This window comes from Podarcis cretensis, assembly GCF_951804945.1.
Source record: "Podarcis cretensis genome assembly, chromosome: 7".
NCBI classification, from domain to species: domain Eukaryota; kingdom Metazoa; phylum Chordata; class Lepidosauria; order Squamata; family Lacertidae; genus Podarcis; species Podarcis cretensis.
The window spans coordinates 9,497,036-9,523,760 of record NC_137176.1 but is presented as its reverse complement, the minus strand read 5'-3'; the positions used below and the strand labels follow the sequence as shown (position 1 = coordinate 9,523,760).

Sequence of the window (26,725 nt, the reverse complement as noted above, 5' to 3'; positions counted from 1 at the left end):
TGTCAAAGATGAGGGTGGAATGATAATTGTTGGGGTTAGTGGGGAATGCATGCGGATAGTTTTCAGCACAACCCGGAAAAGAGAAGTGGAAACCACTATTTTCAACAGGGCCTGTTTCCTGACCAAGTGTGTTTGCAATCCTATGTGCCCCTTGTTAAGTTGTGGGTGAACATATCAGACGACACAGCAATTCTTCAAACAACTCTTGTTTATTCACAGGCCAGAACAGAACTGAACTGAAGGGTTCAGCCAGCCTGCTTATATAGAGCTCCACTACAACGCAACAGTAACCATTTTCTGTAACTATCCAATCACTGAACATCACTTTCAATCCCTTATTTGCATATGTGGACCTGAGTGAAAACTATCTGCAGTATCCCCCTGCTGGCCCACGGTGAGAACTTAAGTACATAATACTCCTAGGGACGGTTTCCAAGGACTCGCTTCTGAGTGGAGAGGAGTCCTCCAGATATTTATGTAATGGCGAGGAAAATCCTGGAAGGTTTTGACAAAAAGCTGTTTCCCCAGTTATCCATACCAAGCCCTCTTGTTGCCTTCTCCTGGAGGAGTCCGGAGGGTGGCAACACAAGAACAGGCCTTCTCTGTGGTGGCTCCCTGCTTGGGGGAATACTCTCCCCAGGGAGACTCGCCAGGCACCTTCATTATGTACCTTTCAGCGCTAGGCAAAAAACGCTTCACTTCAACCAGGCATTGGAGCTGATGGACATTCTGCGGCTTTTAAAATGTGCTTTTAAGGAGTGGGCCAATTCTTGGTTTATTTTCGTTGATTGTTTATTTTGCGTTCTCATATTGTATATTAATAATATTTATTTATTTATTTATTTATTTATTTATTTATACATACATACATACATACATACATACATACCCTGCCCATCTGGCTGAGTTTCCCCAGCCACTCTGGGCAGCTCCCAATTGAGTGTTAAAAACAATACAGCATTAAATATTAAAAACTTCCCTAAACTGGTCTGCCTTCAGATGTCTTTTAAAAATAGGATAGCTGCTTATTTCCTTGACATCTGATGGGAAGGCGTTCCACAGGGCGAATGCCACTACCTCCTGTGGATTGCTTTTCTGTTGCAGACAGCCCTGGGATCTTTGGATGAAAGGCAGTATACTAAATAAGTAAATAAATAGACAAATAAATAAGGCATTGGCCGTGGGAGGGTAGGCTTGTTGAGTTGTTTTCACTTTTTTACATACTTTGCATTCTCCTTTTATACTTCTTTCTATTGCAGGCCACCCTGGGATCTCAGGCTGAAGGGAGTTTACAAATTTAATAATCAATCAATCAATCAATCAATCAATCAATCAATCAATCTGGTGTTGGCTGTGAGAAGGGGGATGTTTATTGGTTTGCTTTTTTTTTATTCTGCATTTTGTGTTCTCGTTTGTTTTCTGTAGCGGACCGTCCTGAGACCTCCGGATGAAGGGCGGTATACAAATTTTAATTCGTAAATATATTTAAGCAGCAGCAGAACAGCGCTGGCTGTACGAGGGTTCTATTCTCCCTCTCGGGGATGGAAGGCGCTAAGCCAAATTTAACAAGCCAAATTAATGAATAACTCAAACTGGCGTCGTCGTCGGGCTGTGCGAGGCTCCCTTCTTCACCCCGTGGCGAAGCGGAGCCCCAGTCATAGCCCGGAGGCCTCACCCCAGTGCCTGCCTCGCCTGCCGTCCCTCCTCTTTCCCTTCCCGGCCGGACTGTGCGGAGAAGACGGCCGCCCTCCCTGCCTGGCTCCTCCGCCTCCTCTGACGAGCGGAGCCGGGGAGCCAAGAGAGGGGGACGCCCGGCGGCGGCGGCGGAGCGCGAGGGCCGCGGATGGGGGAGTGCGGGGTGGCGGCCGGCGCCCAGCTGCTGCTCCGCGCCTGCGACCAAGGCGACTGCGAGGGCGCCCGGCGGCTGCTGCTGGGCCCGCCGGCGGCCTCCGGGGCCGGCGATGAAGCGGCGGCGGAGCCCGGCAGCTGCGCCGCCGCGCCCGGCGGGTCTGGAGCTGCTGCGTCGGGCCTGCCGCCGGGCTCGGTGGCCGTGGACTGCGCCGACGAGGCCGGCAACACGGGGCTGCAGTTCGCGGCGGCCGGCGGCCACGAGGAGCTGGTGGGCTTCCTGCTGCGGAGGGGAGCCTCGGTCCAGAGCCGCAACCACTGCGGCTGGAGCCCGCTCATGCAGGCGGCCAGGTCAGGGCGAGAGCAAAGCCAGGCCCGGGTCTTGTGCAACGTCGGGATGCGAGGGAAGATGCTGGCCGGGTTTCCCGACCCTTGTGAATAGGTCCCAACCTCCTGGGTGTCCGGGCACCCAGTGGCGTAGTGTGGGGGGTGCAGGGGGGGCGGCCGCACCGGGCGCAACATCTGGGGTTAGGGCAAATCCACGGGTTAGGGGGCGCAAATCCACGGGTTAGGGGGCGCAAATTACTTGCCTTGCCCCGGGTGCTGACAACCCATGCTACGCCACTGCGGGCACCCACAAAATTCCCCAGTGATGAGGCTGGGCACCCACAGATTTTGGTGCCAGGGCCTTGCACGTTGCATGGCAGGGTCAAACTGGCACTCCTGCTTGGGTGCATCGTGTGGGTTAGAAGGATCATCGAACTATGGAAGGGGCACAAGGGTCATCTAGTCCAACCCTCTGTTGTTGGCATGCTTCTGTCTCGAAAGACAGTGGAATGCACCTCCAAAAGTGAAATCAAAACTGCTATGTTCGCAGCACCAAAGTGACCTCCCTGAGGCGCAAGCCTAGGCAATGTGTATGGAGGTCCTGGATGGGCCAGACAACAGGACCGTCCTCTTGGCCTCGCTGATGCCAAAGGGATGAAGAAAAGCAGAGCAGTACGTTTGGCACCAGCGTGGCTGCAGGAGTTTGCCCGAAGGAGGTGTACAACTCGCCATCCAACCGTCTTAGGGACTCTGCTCTGGATTTGTGTACCGTTTAGCACTTAGCCTTTCCTTTTCCGGAATATGACCCACAAGGCAGTGGAGGTTTAGGATCAGAGAAGCGGAGAATTGCAGAGTTAGAAGGGACCACAAGGGTCATCTGGTTCAACCCCCTGAAAAAATTGTAAGTGCAGACCATAACAAGAGGTTTGCCTCACTTAAGAGGTCAGAATGAGATTTGAACTGAGCAATTACCCGCTCAAATCCCATTCTCTGACCATGACACCACACTGTTTCTCTGCATTGTTAAGGCAAGAGTGCCTTAAATCCAAACAATGCAGTTTCATCCTACTGGGTATCATAACGTTTTCTCTCTCTCGTTTTTCCCCCAATCAAAGGTTTGGACATCTGACTGTGGCTCGCATCTTGCTAGAAAACGGCGCTGACCTTAATGCACAGAACAAACTGGGAGCCAGCGTACTTACAATGGCTTCTAGGGGTGGTCATGTCAGTGTGGTGAAGTTGTTGCTGGAATCGGGCGCTTATGTTGATAATTACGACCACTTGAGTACTAGCTGGGATAACAACAAAGAGGAATTGCCAGCTATCACCCCCCTTATGGCAGCTGTCCAGCACGGGCATGAGGCAGTGGTCCATCTTCTGTTGGACTGGGGAGCGGATTGTAATTATACCGTGAAAACTATGGGTTGGACCCCCCTAATGTTGGCGGCTGTTAGTGGAAGAGTGAGCTTGGCTCAGCAGCTCATGAACAAAGGAGCCAATCCCGATCATCTGAACACACTGCATAAAACACCATATGAAATATCTGTTGACTTCAAACATGAAGATATGATGGATTATTTGGCACCTTTAACAACAGTTAGACCTCAAACAGGTATGGGTCTCGCCATAGTTATTTTCTTGATTGGGAAACCCTGACTACAAAAAAAAAAAGGAAAAAAAAGGATGATTTTCTTGGCAGGACTGATGGCTGATAGCAAAAGGTCTTGTCCTTATGGCCATATTATGCCCACTAATAATGTCAGGAGAGGGGTGTTTAGCTCTCAAGACATTGTAATGCAAGGGGTAAGCAGTCAGTTCAAATAATAAAGTTGTTTATAAAGAGGAATACTAGCGGTCCAGTTTCTCAGGCTCACAAGAAACCTTGGTCTCTCCTTATGGGACCATCTAGTGCTCCTGTGTGATACATGATTTGTTATTCCTAATAGAAAACAAACAAGATTCTGGTTGTCAACCTTTTTGTACCAGCTGAATACCTTTGTATTCTCCCTGAATTTTCAGAACTATGTTTCGGTCCTTGGAACAGATTATTGCTGCCAGTTTTTAAATGCTGTTTTGCTACTTTTAAGGCAATAAATTGACTTGATTGATTCTTAATATCTTAGATGCTTTAATGTTTTAGTTGTTGGAATTCAGTGCAAACTGCCCAGAGGACATTGTTAATTGGATAGCCAGCAAATATTATTGATTGATGGATTAATCCGTTCATTTGAAGTATGTTTACATGATGTATAATCAACTAGATAGTTATTTTCCTTTTGTAGAAATGACCACAGTTTTTGTACACAAAGTGCTTATTCATGAGGGGGCTTTGTCATTCACTATAATGGAGGGGGCCATTTTATGATCAGTTGAGTCCCCTCCCTTAAAATATATGAAGATGCTTCTGGAAAAAGGGAAGCACCATGTGAGCTTCAGAGCTCCCACACTTGCAAGGAATTGCTGGATCAGAGGACTTGGGCATGGAGTTTCTTTAAGTCCATAACTGATGGACTTAAATTGTTGCTTTCAGCTTCCAGTCTTGGCTTTTATTTCATTCCCCTTTTGTTCTTTTCTGTATTTTAGCAACCTGTCTCTTTTCAAAATCCTCATACTCTTTTTTTTTAAGCCAATTTTTTTCCATGGCAGAAGAACTTGAGAATTTCTTGAATGAACTTTAACGGAGGGCGTAGTAGTATTACGCCAAGGGAGTAGTTGTCCTGGGACTGCATCTGTAGGAATGTACATAAGCAGTAAACAAGATATGATTCGATCCAAACCCTGATCTAAGGAAAGAGCAGTGCTTTGCATGCAAACTGTACCGGGTTAAACCTGTTACATTGCCACGTAGGGCTTGAAAAGACATCTGTCCAAAACCCTGGACAGCAACTGTTAGCCAGTGTAACAATACTGAGCAAGATGTGTGTCAATCACTATAGTGCAGCTTCTTGTGTTTCTGACAGAAGAATCTGGACAACAGACTTAAGGTGGAGAAAAACTGTACCAACCTGACTTATGTAGAGCAGCCTTTCCAAAGCTGGTACTCTGCAGATGGTTTAGACTCTAACTCTCATCATCCTTTACAGTTAGCCATGCTGGCTGAGGGGTGTGTGTGTTGGAGCCCAAAACATCTGGAGGGCAGTAGTTTGGGAAAGACTGGTGATGTAAATAATCAAATCTTACCATACAATAAGCACCACCCTCCATCTTTTTCTCCTCCCTCCTTCAGAAGGGTGCTGGTAGCCAATATATTTTTAACCTTTTATTTCTTTTTCTCTTTCAGCTAGCTCTTTCATTCTTTCCATCTCTACAATCAGAATTTCTGCCTTCTTCAATACTGGTATTTCCTCTCCTTTTCTCCTGTCTTTTCCCTGATCCAGCAAGTCTGACATCTCACGGGCTTCATTAGTACAAAAGATGACTCTCAGGAGTATAGGACTCAAGTTCTACGCGGGCTGCAGGCTTGCTGTGCTGGTTTCTGGTAAGGCTTGTTATGCCTTGGGAAAAGGCACATCACTACTAAATTCAGAGTTTCGCTCTGTACCCTGCCATAGAGCATCCACACCCCTGTGAGTCCTTATTGGCCTAGACCCACAAATTGCTCTGGGACAGGCTGCATATAGGATGCTGCCATATGCAAGGCTGCAGTGGTGGGGGAGCTGAGACTGGAGTCAGCCTTAAAGCTCCTCCCAAGCCTTCTGTGCTTAGTAGGGTTGGGGATAGGATTATAGGAGAAAGGAGCTGGCTAAAATGGGTGCTCAGGCCTCCTGGGTCCTCAACACTTGGATGGAGGTGGCCAGAGCATGCCATTCTGCTGGATCCTCCCTCCCCGCCTGCCTGCCTCACAACATACAGCTTGAGGGTGTTTGTACACTCCGGGTGTACTGAATGATCTGGTATAGCCTGGCATGGAGTCTAGAATGTACAAACATACCTGTGCTATTTCCCCTGACATGCGAAGGGCTGAATCATGTCCTAAGGTTCTGTTGTTCAAGGCTACCAATATCTTTCTAGGGGAGACAGTGAGGAGTGTGCCTTTGTGGATGGGGTCAAACTGTTGGAAGGATACAGTACCTGCTGAGGCTGTAAAGGCCGATGCAGGAGAGACATGTTTTGTTGCACCTGGGGCAGATGAAGGCGTCCGGTTGTGCTGCTGCAGATGCACCATGGCGTTTCTTCCCTCTGTGCTCCTCCCAGCAATCATTCCTCCACCAGTCACTGCTATACTGTAGATGCACGACCTGACTGCCTGTCTCCAGGCACATGCCAGGGGAAATAGCACATGGCACGGCTGATGCTCCTACTAGTCACTGAGGCAGGAATGTGAACATGCTGGGAATGTGGATTTGGGAGAGTGCATCTTTGTTTGAGACTCTGTCCTGCCATGGGATGCCTAAAATCCCATTGAGGCATTGAGGTTTCACTCCTGGCAGGTGTAAGTTGCCTGCGAGTTCCTTCCATAAAGCAGCGTGCTCAGCATGCAAGCTGGTAGACCTTCATCTTGGTATTGGACGTTAGCATCCCATTCTCCCATACCCTTTTGGAGAGAGGCAAGCCATTGCTGTAGCTGCAATGCCAATAATACACAGCTATCAATATTTGATAGCTGCATATTACTAATTTTCTTGTTCTTGCAAATTTTCACCTTATGTTTTGGGAAATGGTACCCCAGTGCGAGAGGAGGGTAATGGTACCTCAACAAACCTTCTGGCTTCAGAGATGAGCAACACAGCATCACTATCCCAAGTATTTTCTCATTACTTTGGGTTGTTGTTTTTCAGTCGTTTATAAACCAAAACACAAATTTTGAAGCCAAACGATTTACTTAAAATACATTGCGTTATTTGCTGTTGTAGCATCAGCTGCAGTTGTTTTATAAACTTTATACTTTTCTCCCCACCCCCAGATAAACAGAAGAGGCAACCAGATATTTTCCATGCCTTGAAAATGGGTAAGGTCCTTAAAAATATTCTAACACATCTGATGTATTCCTGGGTATAGTAACTAGAGGCATTCTAGTAGGAAAGAGCCCAAAGGTTTGGCTATTTCAAATGACCGCTCATATTGCTGTAGCTCAGTGGACCTCTTTCAGGTGCACAAAGCAGCTTAGTTCAGTCTCACCCATACAGTTAGAATTAATGCCTTTGGCACTTAAAAAATAAACCTTTTAACTTCCTGAGCTCTTCCTTTGTTAACCATGTTAACCATCTCCACAGGGAATTTTCAGCTGGTTAAAGAGATTACAGACGAAGACCCTGCACAAGCCAATGTAATTAACGATGACGGTGCTTCTCCACTGATGATTGCAGCTGTAACTGGACAGTTGCCTCTTGTACAGCTGCTTGTTTCAAGAAACGTGGATATTGACAAGCAAGATACTATCCATGGCTGGACAGCACTTATGCAGGCCACATATCATGGGTAAATATCCTTCTCTCACCCCCTCCCAGTGTGGAGTAAGATAAGTCTTGTTACCACTGCCAAGGAGGTGTATTTGTGTTCCGGTTTTTAATTTCCTGCCCATGTTTAGGTATAATATTACAGCCCCTGAAAATGACTAGGAGTAGGTGGGCCAAGAACTGGGGTTGTTTTCCTGTCCCACCTACCTATGGCCGTGCAGTGGACATAACATTATTATTACATTTGAAAGCATGTAGGCAGGAACTGTAAGGTTGTGATGGCATGGGGAATGAAGGTTAGCCAGCCATCCAACCCTTCCTCATCCCTGCCACCCAAAGGATATATTTTCTCTCTCTGTCTGCCTCCCCTGAACAGCCCTTTTAATATTTTGGACTTTTACTAACCCAACCTATCATTCTTATGTAGGGAGCAGAGTGTTAGGGCATCAGCTTGTGGGGTGAATAACAGGGTCTCAGACCAGTTTCTCCCCCCAAAACAAACAATGCTTTTACTTAAAGTTTTAGTAAGATAGCATGTTACTAGTTTTAGACAAAACGGTTTTAGGAAGAGAAAATATTATAACTGTTTAGGTGGTCACCCATAAGAGCAAATCAGTTTAACCAACAGTTAATTTTAGACACTTTCCCTAGCAAAGCCAACGTTTATCAGCTTGCATCATTCCTGACCATTGGTCATGCTGCCTGAGCCTGATGGGCATTGGAGTCCAACAATTTTGGGAGGGCTATAGATGTCCCATCTGTGGTTTAGGCCATGTCAAGGTGCATTGCCTAAAACCAAAAATTCATCACTCTGTTTAGTCTTCTTTACTCAATCTGTTCTTTTCTGCTAGCAACTCTGATCTTACTTTTGAGATAAATATTTTTAAAGGAATGGATTGGGGTGAAATCATGGAGGCTCACTAACTTATGCCAATATTAGGAGTTCTTCACTCTTCTCTCTCTTATCCTGGTATAAGCAATCAGGTACATAGTACCAGGGTTGTTACCTCCAGAAGATGGAACTCACAATGATCTGTGGGTGATGCCAGAAAGTTAACAAGAGCTGTTGTTGGAAAACTCCAGGTGCAGATAAGGGTTCTTGTCTCAACCAAACAGTATAGGTACTAGGACAACAAATCTGGTCCCGAGACAGCAATGTTTGGATACTGAGTGTGTTGCAAAAGTATCTAAAATCCTGGTGACAACTCTTGAGCTGAATTGCAAACCGATCAGGGCTAGATCAGTTGGTAAGTAGCTGGGCCATATAAGGGGGCCTTAGCACAACAAACAGTTGTTAATAGAACACACACAAATGTTTAGGAGAGATTAGAGGGAAGAGGAGGACGCAGGTGGCGCTGTGGGTTAAAGCCTCAGCGCCTAGGACTTGCCGATCGAAAGGTCGGCGGTTCGAATCCCTGCGGCGGGGTGCGCTCCCGCTGCTCGGTCCCAGCGCCTGCCAACCTAGCAGTTCGAAAGCACCTCTGGGTGCAAGTAGATAAATAGGGACCGCTTACCAGCGGGAAGGTAAACGGCGTTTCCGTGTGCGACTCTGGCTCGCCAGAGCAGCAATGTCACGCTGGCCACGTGACCCGGAAGTGTCTCCGGACAGCGCTGGCCCCTGGCCTCTTAAGTGAGATGGGCGCACAACCCCAGAGTCTGTCAAGACTGGCCCGTACGGGCAGGGGTACCTTTACCTTTTTTAGAGGGAAGAGGCAGGCAGGCAAATTCTCAGACCTTTCTAGTACCCTCTTCTAACCGAGCCGAGTATATATATATAAGTAACTTACCTTCTGTTTTCTTTGAAGAAATAAAGAAGTTGTTAAGTATTTATTAAATCAAGGAGCTGATGTCAACCTGCGTGCCAAAAATGGATATACAGCCTTTGACCTGATAATGCTGCTGAACGATCCAGGTACTTCTTTTTCTAGTGGGGTATCCTTCTTGGAGTCTTGCAGCAAAAACAACAGAGAGTCTTTTGGGTGGAGTACTTCCCATAAGATAAGAGCCTGATTTTTTGCTGATGCACTTGTGGCGTAGATAATTCTTTCCAGGAAATTTGTGTGTGATTTTTTTTTTCAGATGCGGAACTCGTGCGGTTGCTAGCCTCAGCCTGCATGCAAGTGGATAAAGAAAAGAGCAAGCAGAACAACAAATCAGCTGTGACTTCTTCAAGAAATAAGCAAACTGTAGATATCCCAGTGTTGCCTGATGACAAGGGAGGACTGAGGGTATGCAGATTTTGTTTATTTCAGTAAGGCATTGTCTTCAGCTGGGAGAATCTAGCAGCTGCCTTACTTTTGCCCATTGTGGAAATTTGTTCGATGAGAAATCTGTTAACCTACTCTCTGCTACATGGTAGCACCACAACTGAGTGTGGCCAAAGATCAGGTCCCACAAAGTGCCAGTTGGGTTCCAACTGCTCCCATAAAGCTGCAACTCTGGCGAAGCTCCTCATCCTGAACAATTTGTTAACATGTAGATGAAACAATTTGTTAACAATTTGTTAACACGTAGATTGTTGGACAGTGTTCTCGAAGCTACAAACATGAGTCTGACCAAACTTCGGGAGGCAGTGGAAGACAGAAGTGCCTGGTGTGCTCTGGTCCATGGGGTCACGAAGAGTCGGACACGACTAAACGACTAAACAACAACAACAACAGATGAAACCACCCTAGAACTGATGACTGTCACAAGTGCTTCCTGAACAATGTTCTGCTGCCATACCATTGTGGTTATTCATTGTTCTTGGTTCCTAGGGAAAGTCTCCTCTTCTTCTTCATGAGCGCTAATCCAGGGAAGGGACTCTGCAACAAACTCTTGCATTAGATTTACACAGCAGGAAAAGGGATGTGGATATGTCTAGACCTTTTGGAGTTTTGTTTTGTTTTTAATTTAAAAAAATCAACACCAATAAATTCCAGGTCATTCAGCGCATTATTTATCAGTGTTTAAAATATATCATTATGCATAATTATTTGTCTTTTAAAAAAACACCTGTATCATTATCTTTTATTATCTAGTCATGGTGGAACAGGATGTCCAATAGATTTCGCAAGCTGAAGTTGACCCAGACTTTAAATCATGGATTCTCCATCAATCCAGCTGTACCTTTTCCAGAAGAGTCAGCATCGCCATTTGATTGCACAATGAAGGCCACGTTACCAAGTGATAACAGTGTAAATTATGATGCCATTACAGCTTGGGCAACAAAGAGCAAGGCTAATGGTAAAGATTATTCAACATTCTTTTCAAACAGATGTGAAGTTGTCCAAAACTAAGGGAAGGTTTTGGAAACTTTTTAAGGGATGTTTTTGTGAAAGCCTGTTAAAAAGATGTTTTTTGTTTGGTGTCGAGAGACGGGTTGAATGTGTATATTGACTATTAAGCTATCACACTGCCCCAGTTAATTTGTAATGGACAACATGGTTTCTCACTGTGTGAATGAACTGCAAGCAGAGATGCATTCTCCTTTTTCACATCCACAAGTGGCAGATTAGAAGCTTTTGATTTCCAGCTAACCATACTGTAGTTCAAATACTTCCAAATGCTGGCTTATTCAGAAATGCTAAACTTTGCATGGTTTAGTCATTTGATTCAAAATAGCATTGTTTATATGTGAGGGTTTTTCCCCTATTCAGGTATAGGAAGCACAAAGGGAGGAAAGGATGACGAATTGCTGACAACAGTGGTAAGTCAGAGTATTGCTGGTGCTCCAAGTTCTTGGTGTATTTTCTAGCAACTCTTGCCCTAAAACAGATTTGAACCAAAAGGAATCATGAATGTCCTTCTCTCTGTTATTATTAACAATTACTTTATTGTCAGATAGGTTATATAGACCTCGCCCCAAAAAGAAGCCACGGCGCTGATCAGTATTCTCTGAGTATTTTCATTTTTGTTTATTTAACAAAATGTATATACCGCTTACTAGAGGAAAATACCTCTAGGCAGTTTGCAATAAAGAGTCGAAAACAGTCATTTAAAATACCAATAAGAAAAAATATTACAGACAAGTCACATAAACATGAATATATAAAAAGAAATCTGTAATGAACAAGACACGCTTATTAAAACCATGTATCAAGATTACATATTAAAGTTACACACCTGGGTAGGCTTCCCAGAAGGAAGAAAAACCCAGTAGGTGCCGAAAAATGTACAATGAAGGCACCTGTCTGATTCAGCGGGCATTAAATTCCAAAATGGAGGTCCTGCCACCTTAAAGGATTGGTAAAAGTGATAAAATGGTGTTCAGTTTCATTGGTTCAGTGTTTATGTTGCTGGGTCTACTTAAGTTGATTAATACCTATGTTTATGAGCAGCATCTATAGCTAAGAATGCAATCCTATGCATGCCTGCTCAGAAGTCAGTTCCATTGAATTCAGTGGAATTTACTTCCAGGTAAATGGGACGCAGGTGGCGCTGTGGGTTAAAGCCTCAGCGCCTAGGACTTGCCGATCGAAAGGTCGGTGGTTCGAATCCCTGCGGCGGGGTGCGCTCCCGCTGCTCGGTCCCAGCGCCTGCCAACCTAGCAGTTCGAAAGCACCTCCGGGTGCAAGTAGATAAATAGGGACCGCTTACCGGCGGGAAGGTAAACGGCGTTTCCGTGTGCGACTCTGGCTCGCCAGAGCAGCGATGTCACGCTGGCCACGTGACCCGGAAGTGTCTCCGGACAGCGCTGGCCCCCGGCCTCTTAAGTGAGATGGGCGCACAACCCCAGAGTCTGTCAAGACTGGCCCGTATGGGCAGGGGTACCTTTACCTTTACCTTTAAATGGGATGTTGTGTAGGGGATTGCAGCCTAAATTCTAATTTATTGGATGTAAATGCTTGATTTAAAGTTTGTTTATTTCCTCTCTATTGTCCTTTTGTTGTAAACAAGAGTACACAGAATTGCCTTCTTTGTGATTGCCTTATTTTTCTTGCTATTTAAAAAAATCCCTGCTTTCTTTATTCCTCCACCCCACACCTCCGGCTTAGCTAAGAAGTGGGGCTCCATTTACAAGGCTGCCTAACGACAAACTGAAAGCTGTCATTCCACCTTTCTTGCCCCCATCAAGTTTTGAGCTGTGGAATTCTGACAGGACGCAACCAAGCAAGGATGGTAGCAGAGAGCAAACGAGGCTTGGCCTTTCACACCGAGCGACCAGTCCTGACAATAATGGCGGCGGAAGTTCCGACAAAGGAAGAGAAGTAAAATAATACCCTACCTGGTTTCATTTAATCATAAAGAGTTCTTCAAACACATTGTTTTATTCTCCTTTAAACCAGAGGGCCTGTTGATGTTTTTGTAGTGCGCTTGAGATTTTTAAAAACAAAATGCTTTTCTTCTGCTCAATTAAATGTAGGGATTTAGGCTTTCCCGAATGTACATGTAAGTGAAATAGAGTGGATAATTCTATTTTTCAGATATTCGTGAACAGCTTTAGTTAAAGCTGCATCTCATTTCTTTTTCTAGGCATCCTTAAGTAGAGGTACTAGACCCATTAAACTATCAGCCTTTGCAAGAAGACCTGCTACTCCCTCCACCTCGAGCAACTTCAACCATTCCCCCCACTCTTCTGGTGGATCTAACAGCATAGGCGGAGTAAGCAGACATGGTGGAGAAATGCATAATAAATCAGGTGCTTATATTATATATTGATTCTTATCTCTTTGCCTGACAAGTTTTTGTCCAAAGCCTGTAAATGAACATGAAATTATTGTGCACTTATTTTGTAATGCCCATAAACAGACCCATCATTATCTTTTTTTTTTTATAATAATTTTTATTCATTTTTCAGACAGATAATAAAAACAGTATAAAACAATATAGCTTCAAAATCATAATTTCATACCCTTCTTTCTTTTGACTTCCCCATACCTCCCCATCCCTGCATCCTTGTTTAATGGTTCTTTAGCAACCCTTAGGTCCATTGTCTTAATTCCCTTTCATAAAGTTTCCTTTAATATTTTTTGATTACTGCTGCAATTCTTTACCTCTTACCCCCTGACATCTTAACATTCCTCAATTTTACAATTGTTTTTAAGATATATTTTAAATTTCTTCCAGTCCTCTTCCACTGACTCTTTCCCCTGGTCACGGATTCTGCCCGTCATCTCGGCCAGTCCCATGAAGTCGATCACCTTTGTTTGCCATTCTTCCAGAGTGGGTAGTTCTTGCATCTTCCAATACTTTGCCAGTAGAATTCTTGCTGCTGTAGTGGCGTACATAAAGAAAATCCTATCCTTCTTTGGCACCAATTGGCCAACCATGCCCAAGAGAAAAGCCTCTGGTTTCTTAGGAAAAGTCCACTTAAGGACCTTCTTAATTTCATTATAGATCATTTCCCAGAAAGCTTTAACCTTTGGGCAGGTCCACCAAAGGTGATAAAAGGTGCCTTCAGTCTCATTACATTTCCAGCACTTATTATTAGGCAAATGGTAAATTTTTGCAAGCTTGACTGGGGTCATGTACCACCGATAGATCATTTTCATAATATTTTCTTTTAAAGCATTACATGCAGTAAATTTGATACCGGTGGTCCATAACTGTTCCCAGTCAGCAAACATAATATCATAACCAATATCTTGTGCCCATTTAATCATTGCTGATTTCACCGTTTCATCCTGAGTATTCCATTTCAACAGCAAGTTATACATTTTTGATAAGTTCTTATCTAGGTGGATAAGATCTCTGGTAGAGTTTCTTTGTATTTAAGAACTTCAGAATAAGTAGAAGGCCAACTGGTAAAGCTTTCCCCAGAACCTCAACTGCTGAAACTTGTGCTTGTAAAACTTTTCCATGCACATGTCGTTAGACAAAGCTTTACTTGCCAGCTTTGTGCTTGTTTAAAGGTGCACACACACACACTTCCCAACCAAAACAGCTGGGCAATGTCATTCTGATCAGGCAGGACTTGAAGACTAAGGAAAGCTGAGAAGTCTCAGATATAATTGCGCAAGGGTGTGGAAGATATCAGGTGGCAAGGGAACATTATGAGTAGTGAGGCTTCCTAGATCATTACACTGCAGCAACTTTTTCCACCTTCTTCATTCCTGATCGCTTTTGCCCGAAGCTCTCCCATCTTCTGTGATGTAAAACATAAGCGCTGTTGGCTTCAACAGGTAGGTGGGTGAGGAAGGTGGATGATGGGATCTGGGCCAAGGAAGGGTCAGAACAAGAAAAGCTGTGGTGGCTTCCTTTCCACAGCTGTCAAGCTGTTGATGAGTGATGGTGCTTCTACTAGAATGCTGTCTGTGAGCCCTAACTGCAGAACACGCCTTCAAGGTCTGAACTTGGTCAGAAACTGCAAAAAAACTAAAGGAGGCCAGTGAATCAGGGAGTAGTGATAGCACTGCGAATGTGTTGTACATACCACCATGCTTGTTGAATAAAGTTACAGTGGTGCCCCGCAAGACGAATCCCTCGCAAGACGGAAAACTCGCTAGATGAAAGAGTTTTCCGTTTTGGAGGTGCTTCGCAAAACGAATTTCCTATGGGCTTGCTTCGCAAGATGAAAATGTCTTGCGAGTTCCTGCGGGTTTTTTTCCCTTCCCCCCCCCCTTTTTCTAAGCCGCTAAGCCGCTTATCTGCTTATCCGATAAGCCGATAAACTGCTAAAAGCCGCTAATAGTGCTAAGCCGCTAAGCTGTCAATGGGCTTGCTTCACAAGACGAAAAAACCGCTAGACGAAGAGAGTCGCGGAACGGATTCTTTTCGTCTTGCGAGGCACCACTGTATTCAGTTAACTTGAACACAGCATTTCAAAAATTACATGTATCAGGCTCTTATTAGCCTCAGTGCCTCTGTCCTTCTCATCCTCAAAGTAATTTGATATTTATTTTCTGGTTGTTGTTTTTTAAGAGCTCAGATTTGATCACTCTTTAGTTCTTAGTGCTAACAGGATTGTAGCCAAAACAGAGTTGCTGAGAAACAGGATAGGGGTAACAGCAAGATTTGTAAAAGTACATTTTATAAACAAACACTCCCTAAATACCCCAGTGAAGACTGAGCATGCTCAGAGCATGCACATATTGACTATTAGTGGAAAGGATGGAATGGCCTGATGAAGGAAAGTATTGGTGGTTGAATGGCTGGATACCCCGAACCACCTAGTAGGAATACATTCTCATCTTCTTTTGCAGGTCCCTCTTATACTGCCTAATCTCACGTCTCCAAAGCTCTGCATGTCTGCATTCTTTTCAAATCCCATGCACAGAATCACGCAAATGTGATGACATCAATAGATTCTCATTAGCTTTATGAAACAAGCTGTCAGGCTGTTTACAGGAGCTAGCCAGATGGCAATAGTAAAAATAAAAAAGCACTGCTTTAAACTGTTGAATGCCCTAGGATGACTTTGAGAGGTGATCGTTGCACAGAAACGTAAAGGGTGAATAACTTTTACATGGTATTTTATTCAGTACACATTATGAATGGTCTCAGACTAACAGTGAAATCCTAACCGCGCTTACTCAGAAGTAAGTCTTTTCAAATTCAACAAGGCCTCTGTTCTCAACATTGATGACTCAGAAGGCCTCTTGCCTTCTTGTCCTCGCAATAACATGATGTGTCTTTTCTGATATATTGTTAACAAGCTAGTGTGGTGTTGTGGCTAGAGTGTTAGAAGACTGGGGTTTAAATCCCCATTCACTGACTGACCAGTCATTGGCTCTCAGCCTAATCTTCCATTCCTGCTCTGCTCCACCACTGCCTCCTCTGCCCCCCCACATTGCTTGTCATTTCACAGGAAGCCCCTCTTGGTTGCATCACCCTGCCACTCACTGACCTCACTGCCTGCCTGTCTCCTATGCTTCCTTCACATTGCACAGTTCATCATCAGCATGACGACAGACTAGAACAAATACAGTATAGAGAGAAAACCTCCTCTTCTTTTTAATGACACTTCCTTTGTAAACAGATGCTTTTAATGTTGCTTGAAAATGTTGAAATGAGATTGTTCTCAGTCTAGAATAATAAAATTGCTAATACATTCTTGACTTATGTAAGATTGGGGTTTGTGTTTTCGTTAGGTGGCAGTGCCGATAGTGTTTTGTCTCAAATTGCTGCTCAGAGGAAGAAAGCGGCTGGTATTCCTGAACATAAACCAAGCCAACAGCAAGTGCCAATAGGCCCAACTCCTTCACCCTGCCCTCCTGACGTGGAAAGTGCACAGACCATTGGCAATGGACACATTTTAAAGGTTTTTGAGTCTTTTAAATTTCTCGTAGCTTAGAGCTGAAGTAGTGAAGCATGCTTGATTTGCAGACTTCCCGTCTCAGTCACACGGCATATATGTATATTGCTACAATTACTGAAGTCTTTTGGCCTGTAGACATAAAGCTAATATCTGTTTATGAGAATGTCCTCAAAATGAATATAGGGAAGAAGGAACAAATAACATCTGAGTTTTAGCATTTTAAGCAAATTGATGATGCCAACGGTTCGTCAGGATGCAAACTAAGGATGTAATCCAGGACTCAGCGATATCAGCTGGATTGTGACCTGGGTTTATCAACACAACTAGTGGAACACCCTTGGAAGGGCTGCCAGTTATCCAGTTACTAAGAGTCAAACTAAATGTGAAGGATACCTGAAGGAGCATCTCCACTCCCATCATTCTGCCCGGACACTGAGGTCCAGTACCGAGGGCCTTCTGGCGGTTCCCTCGCTGCGAGAAGCCAAGTTACATGGGAACCAGGCAGAGGGCCTTCTCGGTAGTGGCACTCGCCCTGTGGAACACCCTCCCACCAGATGTCAAAGAGAAAAACAACTACCAGACTTTTAGAAGACATCTGAAGGCAGCCCAGTTTAGGGAAACTTTTAATGTTTAACAGACAATTGTATTTTAATATTTTGTTGGAAGCCGCCCAGAGTGGCTGGGGAAACCCAGCCAGATGGGCGGGCTATAAATAATAAATTATTATTATTATTATTATTAGCTTATTTTACCCAAAGTGGCTACAAGAAGCTGCAGAAGAATGGGGACAGCGATGTTGCGTTTTCCCCCCTATGGGCTATTTGTCTTTGAGACTACTTCATGCCCAGCAGAAAAAGGATACAAGTCCTCACCATGGAGATGAATTTCTCAGGCAAGAGTAGCAAGCATGTTCTGAGGCTTATACTGCAAAGTGAAGCACCATTCTGAATTTGGCCCGACTGAACACCCCTCCAGATAACATTTAGGCACATTTAGCCACTTTTGTTGGATCCAGATTAAATTGTGTTTAGAGTAGACCCTTTGAAATTAATAGGACAGGTTAGTCATGATTAATTTTAAGTCCCATCGATTTCAGTTAGCCTATTCTAAGCCTTAGCCAACAGCAGTAAGCAATGATCTGGAGTGGAAGTAGGGAAATTCATGATGTGATGATGTCATAAAAGGGCAGAGTGCTTAGATATTACTAGAAGAAGGGGGTATCTCAACATGGGAAATCCACTGTTATTTCAGGGTCAAGTATAGATCTAGAGCTACCCTCTCAGGCAGCTGATTTACTGGTAAAAAGTTTAGACAGGTCTAAAGCTTTCCAATGTTAGAAATGGTGTGTTTTCCATTCGTAAATGCGTTGGATTCACTGAATTCAATTTGGCCAACTCCTTGAGACCCTTAGAGTAATTTATATGGGTGTTTCTGGCACTAGTCCAGAAAGGAAACTGTGTGGGTCATTAGAGGGAAGTGGCAGGATGCTTGCAAGACAACATACATGCATGTTGTGGAACACAACCTCTGCTTTAAAGCACAAACAGCTTTTTCTGTGAAAGGTTATAACCAGATGTCTTCATATTCCAATCGTGTGAATCACCCCAATACACCGTCGGTAAGGCCAATTGCCAAATATATTTTTGTCAGGAGGAACATTTTAATTACCACAGAGTCTGCTTATGTAAGGAGATAAAAATACCCAAGTAAACATGTGCTAAAGTCCTTGTACTTCATGTGAACATTAAAATAAAACAGTGGTACCAAAGCCTACCACTGATGTTTTATTGTGTTTTTAATATTCTGTTAGAAGCCACCCAGAGTGACTGGAGGGGGTATAAGTAATGAATTATTATTATTATTATTATTATTATTATTATTATTAACCACATGATTATTTATTCTTCTGTTCATTGTTAACAAAAACAGAAGTTGGATGTGAACAAAAAGCCTCCATCTGAAAATTCGTCTACTTCTAAAAGCACATCCCCAACTCTTACGCCGTCACCATCACCATCTGCATCCCCCAAGGTTCAAAGTGCAGAGTCCTCTCTCTCCTCTTCTCACAGGCAAGGGAAAAGTAGCGGTGGCTCCAGCAGTGGAACTTTGACAGATGAAGGTAAGCAGTCCCCGGCTACACCGTCAGCAGGATCTCCCTGGACTGTACTACTTAGAATGTGAATTGTGCATTTGGATGTCCTCCTGTGTCAAAAACGCTCTGCAAATAGAAACCAGCACGTATGGGGCAAGGAACTGCTGCAGCAGAAGGGTTGTCACAGAAATGTGCAAGTTTTCAGTATATAGGTAAAGGTAAAGGGACCCCTGACCATTAGGTCCCGTCGTGACCGACTCTGGGGTTGCGGCACTCATCTCGCTTTACAGGCCGAGGGAGCCGGCGTACAGCTTCCGGGTCATGTGGCTAGCATGACTAAGCCGCTTCTGGCGAACCAGAGCAGCGCACGGAAAGGCCATTTACCTTCCCGCTGGAGCGGTACCTATTTATCAGCTTGCACTTTGACATGCTTTCGAACTGCTAGGTGGGCAGGAGCAGGGACTGAGCAACGGGAGCTCACCCCGTTGCGGGGATTCGAACCGCCGACCTTCTGATCGGCAAGTCCTAGGCTCTGTGGTTTAACCCACAGCGCCACCCGCGTCCCTTTCAGTATATAGGAGCTGTTTTTTAAAAAATACTGGTTTGCTTTCAAACATGCACATCCTGAAGTAGGTAGAACTTTCCCATCCAGCAAAAGGAAGGCAGAGGGGAGTAATTGCTGTGTGGTTATCTCCTACTCGTCTACCCTTTATGTTATGTACTGAGTTGAATAGGATTCAGAATGCAGCAGTCTGATTGGCCCTAGAACAATAGGATCCAGAATGCAGCAGTCTGATTGGCCCTAGAACAATAGGATCCAGAATGCAGCAGTCTGATTGGTCCTAGAACAATAGGATCCAGAATGCAGCAGTCTGATTGGTCCACAGGGGCCACCCAATCCAGCTCCAGGTGGAAATGAATCCGCAACCTGATTGGCCTACAGGAGAATCCCGGAATTAGCCAATCATGTGGGGCCCATTGTGTAAATAATGTATATAAAGCAGACATTCTGGGGGAACTTCCATTCCTCCTCACCACTATGAGCTGAATAAAGAGCATGGAATTCACTCTCGACTCTGAGTATATTTCACTTTACCTCTCAGGAAGCCTAGTTTAGCTCTGAAAGAACTGTGGTAGTGCTGCTACAGACTTGGAGAACGATCACCCTCCCTGGCTCTCAGCTGTGACACCCTACTGCCTTTCCCATAAGTGTTAGTACTTGGAGCAGGCCCCAGTAATTTCAGGGGTAAACTAAAATCTTCGGACTGGCCTTTCTTCTATAAATACTCTGTTTATGTGTATGCATGTGCATGTATGTATGAGAAAGGACAATCACAAGACCCATTATGCTCTGCATTGCATAGAAGGTTTTGCATAGAATATTTTCAGGGTTACAGGAAAAGTTCAGGGACAAATCACTGTTCAGACTACTTAATATGATCTTTGCATCTGCATGATTAGTTTGAAATATTGATAAAGATATGTATTCTCTGCCCTTTGTCAAAATGATTAATATTATTTCATTTTTTTATTTAAAGATGAACTCACAGGCATCCTTAAAAAACTCTCACTGGAGAAGTATCAGCCTATTTTTGAAGAGCAGGAGGTAAAGTTTTGTATAATTTTTTTATTTGTTCTTTTCCTTAATGCTTTCTGTGAGGCTGGCTGAAACTTTCAAATCATGAAGAATCATTAGGCCATGGAGGTCAATAAGGAAATTTATTTACAGAATTATGATCTCAGATTTTTATTATCTGGCTTTTCAGAAGCAGTGTTCTTAAAAGGGAACACAGAGCAGTCACCAACAATGCAAGGCTGTATTTTTGAATATTTATTTGTTAAGAATACTTATATCTTCCTTATAGCCCAGAGAAGCTTTTAAGGCAGCTTAGAAGAAATTTTCAAAATGGAATCACACTCAAATTTGGTATAAGAACAAAAATTACATCATGACCGTATGACACCAGGATTATTCAGGTTCTTCTCTTAGTTTCATTGATTAGGGCTTGTCATTTTAGGGAGTGAAACTTAATTTTTGCACATTTCTTCAGTAAGGGAGCTTTAAAATACGTTTTTCGGTGTGAGGAATTCAAATCTGCTATTATTTTTGTGATTGGACAACTAGGCCTCCTAAGAGGTAAAGGACAATAATATCATTGGCAGTCTCCATATTCCACAGCTTCAACAGCAAAAGCAAACTAGCCAGTATTTCTGGTCCAGCTATCTTTGGTTACGCTCCATTTTCACCACATAGCAAAGGGAAGTGGCTTTTCAAAACTTACATAAAGAATTACACCCATTTGCTTGAATGACTTCTATTGACTGTAAGTGATATTTCATGAACATAAAGGAGGAAAATATAATATATATATTCTGGGTCAGTGCCCCCAATATGAAAGTGCAAAAGCTTTGGGCGTAAGTTGCTTTCAGCCTTTGCGCTCAGATAGAATAACAATTTAGTATTCATTTAAGCATATTCCACTGCTGTGTAAACATTTTAGAATTACTTAGAAATACAGTTGTGTTTTGCTATTTTGCCTGCTGCTACAGTTGTGATATCTTTTCCTGCAAATCTTGAAAACTAGTCAAAAGTAGAACCTGTTCTCTAACTATTTCAGTGAGCCACAGACATGCAACGGCATTTAAACATTCAATCAATATAACTTTTTGATGTATGTTCCTAGTTTTTAAGTGTCTGGTTACAAATGGCAGAAACGTATTGACCGTAGGGACTTAGAAAGCTGCCTTATATTGAGTCAGACCATTGGTCCATCTGTCTACACTGACAGATAGTCGTGCTCCAACAGAGTCCTGCCCTAGTCTTACATGGAGATGTTGGATATTCACCCAGGTCTCTCCAAGCAAAGCCTGTCACTGAGCTATGGCCCTTTCCCCATATATTTCACCTTGCATATGTCTGAGCAAGCTTGGGACTCCTTCAAGTTGGTGCATACACTAGTGGCCAAAATTGTGGAAACCTTTTGGGGAAAGTGTATTTCCAAAGTTTGATGGCTCATAACACCTGATTGGCTCTCTAAACACTCATGCTCATTGGCTACATTGTAGGAAAGCTACTGCATATCAACCTAAGCAAGTTGTGCTTTCTTTTTCTGGTTATTTGGCTATAACTTTTGATAGAATACAGATAATTGAACCAACTTTGTTGCATTACATTCTTCATTAAATTATCTTTCCATTGATATATAATTTTATGGTGTTACTAAAAAAAGAAAAGGTTTCCACAATTTTGGCCACTAGTGTAGATAATAATAGTGATATAGTGCTTTAGGGTGTTTAAAGTATTTCACATACATTATCCATGACCCTTATAATATCTCTGTAACAGGGTTATTATCTCCGGCTGAGGCCGAGAATGACTTCCATGAAGCCACCTATGTAATGAATAGCAGAGAGAAGTTTTGATCCAGAGACTTCCTTTGCTATTTTGCTAGGTCTTCAGACTAGCACTTCGCATAGTGCTAAAATTAGTAGCAGCAGTTCCTCAGACTGTTATGGGAACTTAAGTCTTGCTGGAGCCAAAATGGAGGGGAGAGTGTAAAATGCTCTCTCTGCCTCTTAGCTCAGCGTCTCCTTCATAAATTAGAAGAGAGAAAATGCATTTGCGGATTTCTGTTTCGCAGGTGGATATGGAGGCTTTCCTCACCCTCACGGATGGTGATTTGAAGGAACTGGGAATTAAAACTGATGGTTCTCGACAACAAATTCTGGCAGCTATTTCTGAGCTGAATGCAGGAAAGGTATTTCAGAATATATTTTACTTTCAAAGTGTTGCTTTTCTCTGCTTTTGAGAATCTGATTTTTCAACATCTGATAGAGCGTGCTCAGAGAAGAAGATGTTGACTTCAGGACTGCACAGGTCCTTTGCTTTAACGCCAAAGAGTTTTGCCCTAGTGGGCTGGCTCAGGGACTTTACAGTTCTTCTGACTTCAGCCTTCATTGCCAACAATTTGTATATTACTGGGGTTAGTTTGGCATACTGGAAATCCAGATTTGAAGCTTCTGCAATGTTTCAAGGCTCATTGCTATGTGGGCAGGGCCAGTTACAGAAGTCATTGGCACCCAGTCATTACTCTCAGTTCCTGCTGGGCAACAAGTGTATGGAAAGTGTTCTTTCCAGGTCAGCAGTTTGCCCTATTAACATGATTCTGCCACTGCAGAACAAGATTATTGTTGTTTAGATTTTTCCTCTCAAACGAGAACCGGGCAGCAAACACCAAAGCAATACAAAACATTTGAAAGCAGTTAATTATCCCTGCAGGTAAATTATTGAAGGTTGTCTAAAACAGCATCTTTCAGCCATCAAGTGCATGGATGAGTATGAATGCTTTAAAATTCTGCCAAAATGTTACTATAGAGGGTAGCAGATGCATCACAGTATAATATATAACCAGTGGGCTGTGTTTAGCTTGCTGGGTCACAAGGTTGTACACTCCCAAACCAGACTACCTTGTGCCGGAAGCAGACTGGAGCAAACAAGGTTATTTCATTGACACCATTACCAGCAAACATGAACACCTTTCCTGGCATGTGTTCCTAAAGAACCAAGCTGAAGTTTCTCTTACTAATGATTGCATTGATAGATTTAAACATGGACTATGCATTTGGTTCTTGCTCTAACTATGGTTTTCAACAGGGCCGAGAAAGAAAAATTTTACAGGAGACCATACACAACTTTCACTCTTCATTTGAAAGCAGTGTTAGCAACACTAGCCCTGGAAAACCTCAGTGTAAGTATAGGATCGTGATTTATTTATCTGCTATATATTTCGGAAAGTTGTTTGCCTGTTTGCTCTGCATTTGGACACCTCTTACGATATCATAACCAAATTTTGCATTTCGGTTCTTGAGATGAAGGAACAGTTTTCTATGTTTGCGTTCAATTAGACACCATTTTGAATCAAGATGGTGGACTGAACCTTTCAAAACTACAGATTGTTATTATTTTGTTTCTTACAATTCCTGATCAACACTGGGGATGAAGCTGATAGTTACTAATAAAATAGTATTTGAGAGACCTGACTCCTGGCCCTCTTGAAACTGAATCTAGAGCTGAAGATGGGTTTAAATTTGAAATCCAGAACACAAATTTGAAATCCAGAACACATCTTTATCCAGAACACATAGGTCAAATTTCATGCCAATATCTCATTTTCAAAGGAAATTGTGCTTTGAGTTGGGTTTTACATATTTGCTAGTCTCCTTGAAAACAGGTGTGATCATGGTGGGGTTTGTCTTTGAAAGACAGCCCTGTATGTGCAAACTGTCTTCCATCTGATAACTCACACTTCAAAGGAGATATTACATAGCATTATATCTTATATATTTCCTGCCTCCCTTGCAAATAGGGAAAATTTCTGTAATTGGATAGGGGACCATGTGTTGAGATTTCTGTATTGCAGGAGGTTTAACTAGATGACCCCTTAGGGTCCCTTCCAACTCTACAATTCTATGATTGAAACTGAATGAATTAAAAACCAGAAAAAAGCATGGACAAATAAATTCTTCTCAAGGGAGAGTTCAGTAGTTTGGTTAATCCCCCTCCCCCCCAAAAGGTCATTATATATATATATATATATATATATATATATATATAAAACCAGGAAATAATATTGATATATGGAGATGCAGTACGATCACATTTTACATGACAGTTCACTTCCAAGGCTTCCACATATACATGAAACTGCATATACTCAAACCTTCCCTTTGGAACCATCCTCATGACAGCACCCCTAACATTCCAGATCTGGTGTACTAAGTGGGGTTTGCTGTTTTGGGGCTTGCTTAGCTGGTTGAGCAGTTCAACGAAGTCTCAATGCCCCTCCGGCTCACGTGATCCAGAGCGGTATCAGGGCTTGCTCAGTTGAACAGTTTAAGGAAGCCCCGTGCCCCTCTGGCATGTGTGAGTCAGAGCGGTATGGGGATTTGCTTAGTAGGGCTGGGAAATGTATCTCGGCTGCTTGTTCCTCCACTAAGGTGGGGAGGAAGAAGCAGCTGAGATACATTCCAGACATACCAGCATATCACTGTATTTAGCTGCTGATATATCACAATGTTAAGGGACGCAGGTGGCGCTGTGGGTTAAAGCCTCAGCGCCTAGGACTTGCCGATCGAAAGGTCAACGGTTCGAATCCCTGCGGTGGGGTGCGCTCCCGCTGCTCGGTCCCAGCGCCTGCCAACCTAGCAGTTCGAAAGCACCTCCGGGTGCAAGTAGATAAATAGGGACCGCTTACCAGCGGGAAGGTAAACGGCGTTTCCGTGTGCGGCTCTGGCTCTGGCTCTGGCTCTGGCCAGAGCAGCGATGTCACGCTGGCCACGTGACCCGGAAGTGTCTCCGGACAGCGCTGGCCCCTGGCCTCTTGAGTGAGATGGGCGCACAACCCCAGAGTCTGTCAAGACTGGCCCGTATGGGCAGGGGTACCTTTACCTTTACCTTTTTACATCACAATGTTGAAAACCAGGTATCGCCCATCCTTAATGGCCAAACCTATAGAGAACAAACGGACAGGTAGACAGACAAACCACTTTCCAAAATGTATTTGTAAATATTTGTTTTAAATCCAGCACTTCGTGCATAGATACTTTATGCATATCTAGCAGCTTCTGCATTTTAAAACAAAACAATTAATGATGAATTCCTTTCTGTTTGCAGCACCTGGATGCTGGGTGAGGCCACAAGAACCTTCTCCTACTAAGAGGTAGTTTTTGAACCAAGGTGTCCCACTACCTCGCCACAGTGCCCTGAAGAAAAAGTATCATGTGTACCTGTTACAGCAACATCTTTTCACAGAATGCGCAGGAAGGATTGTTTGTTAACAACTTAAAAAACCCTTCATTCTGCTAAGTAGCTGTTCCCAAAGCCGAAACTACACATTAGGTATTTTGATACTTTGAAGGCCGTGAAAGACTTTCAAAAGTGAAATGTAATGCAAGAACATGTATGGGTCATTTCACAGAAGTGCAGGAATGAGAATCTGAACCAAACCCCTGTGGCTTCAGCAAAAAAAAAAAGTGTGTTGAGGAAGGACACGACGAAGTAACTGCAACTCACTGGAGTCTGCCATAGTCACCTGAGACTTGACTGTGCATATTGTGATAATGCAGGCATCTAAATTTAAAAGAAACTGCAAGTCTTTTGTAAGGAGTCAAGTGCACTGACGTGTGCCCAAGGCGTGTTTTTGTGAAGCACCAAACACAATTTGTATTGATGAACATTCAAATAAGATTTTTTTTTTCTAACTAAAGAAAACTTATGATTTGCAACCAGCCTTTTGTATTCATGCTTGGGAGGTTGGTGTTTGAGGGTGCCGGGTTTGCGTACACATTATTCACAACTTCCAACACATCTGTTGTAGACAAAGTGTAGGGACAAATGCATCTTGAAATCGAAATGCTGCTCTAAGCTCCTTGGAGAAAAGGTGTGGTGATGATGATGCTGATGCTGTGTGCTTACTGAAGTTTATGTACCAAAATATTGTACATAAGTGAACACACCATTTTGCCCCCTGCCAGTAGGCCTATTGAAGCCCAAGGGGGTGGGGGAGATCACCTGCCACATTTTTAAAAAATAGTTCTTACCTTTTAAACTTAGGTTAGGGTGTATAGGGCTGCAGCTTATCTTATTTCTATTCAGAAGAAAGCCCCATTGAGTTTAGTAGGACTTACAGTGGTACCTCGGGATGCGAACAGGATCCGTTCCGGAGCCCCTTTCGCATCCTGAACGGAACGTAAGACGCGTCTGCGCATGCACAGATCGCGTTCTGCTGCTTCCGCGCATGCGCGTGACGTCATTTTGAGCATCTGCATATGCGCGAGCGGTGAAACCCGGAAGTAACACTCTCCGTTACTTCTGGGTTGCCGTGG

At 43.6% G+C, this 26,725-nt stretch overlaps 1 protein-coding gene and 1 long non-coding RNA gene across 2 annotated transcripts; both read left to right on the top strand.

Annotated features, from left to right (window-relative positions):
* Positions 1 to 1,680: 1,680 nt before the first annotated feature.
* Positions 1,681 to 26,125, top strand: ANKS6 (ankyrin repeat and sterile alpha motif domain containing 6). Its single transcript, XM_079983949.1, has 16 exons — positions 1,681 to 2,199; positions 3,291 to 3,787; positions 7,079 to 7,123; positions 7,389 to 7,593; positions 9,377 to 9,483; positions 9,651 to 9,799; positions 10,592 to 10,796; positions 11,210 to 11,259; positions 12,548 to 12,760; positions 13,026 to 13,191; positions 16,583 to 16,752; positions 18,679 to 18,868; positions 20,380 to 20,447; positions 22,483 to 22,599; positions 23,496 to 23,589; positions 25,515 to 26,125. The coding sequence occupies exons 1-16, from the start codon at positions 1,844 to 1,846 to the stop codon at positions 25,562 to 25,564; spliced, it is 2,682 nt and encodes an 893-aa protein (XP_079840075.1). The 5' UTR covers positions 1,681 to 1,843; the 3' UTR covers positions 25,565 to 26,125.
* Positions 14,251 to 15,534, top strand: LOC307220274. The gene is made up of 2 exons (XR_013840808.1): positions 14,251 to 14,954; positions 15,295 to 15,534. It is a non-coding gene; the product is annotated as an uncharacterized lncRNA (long non-coding RNA).
* Positions 26,126 to 26,725: the final 600 nt, after the last annotated feature.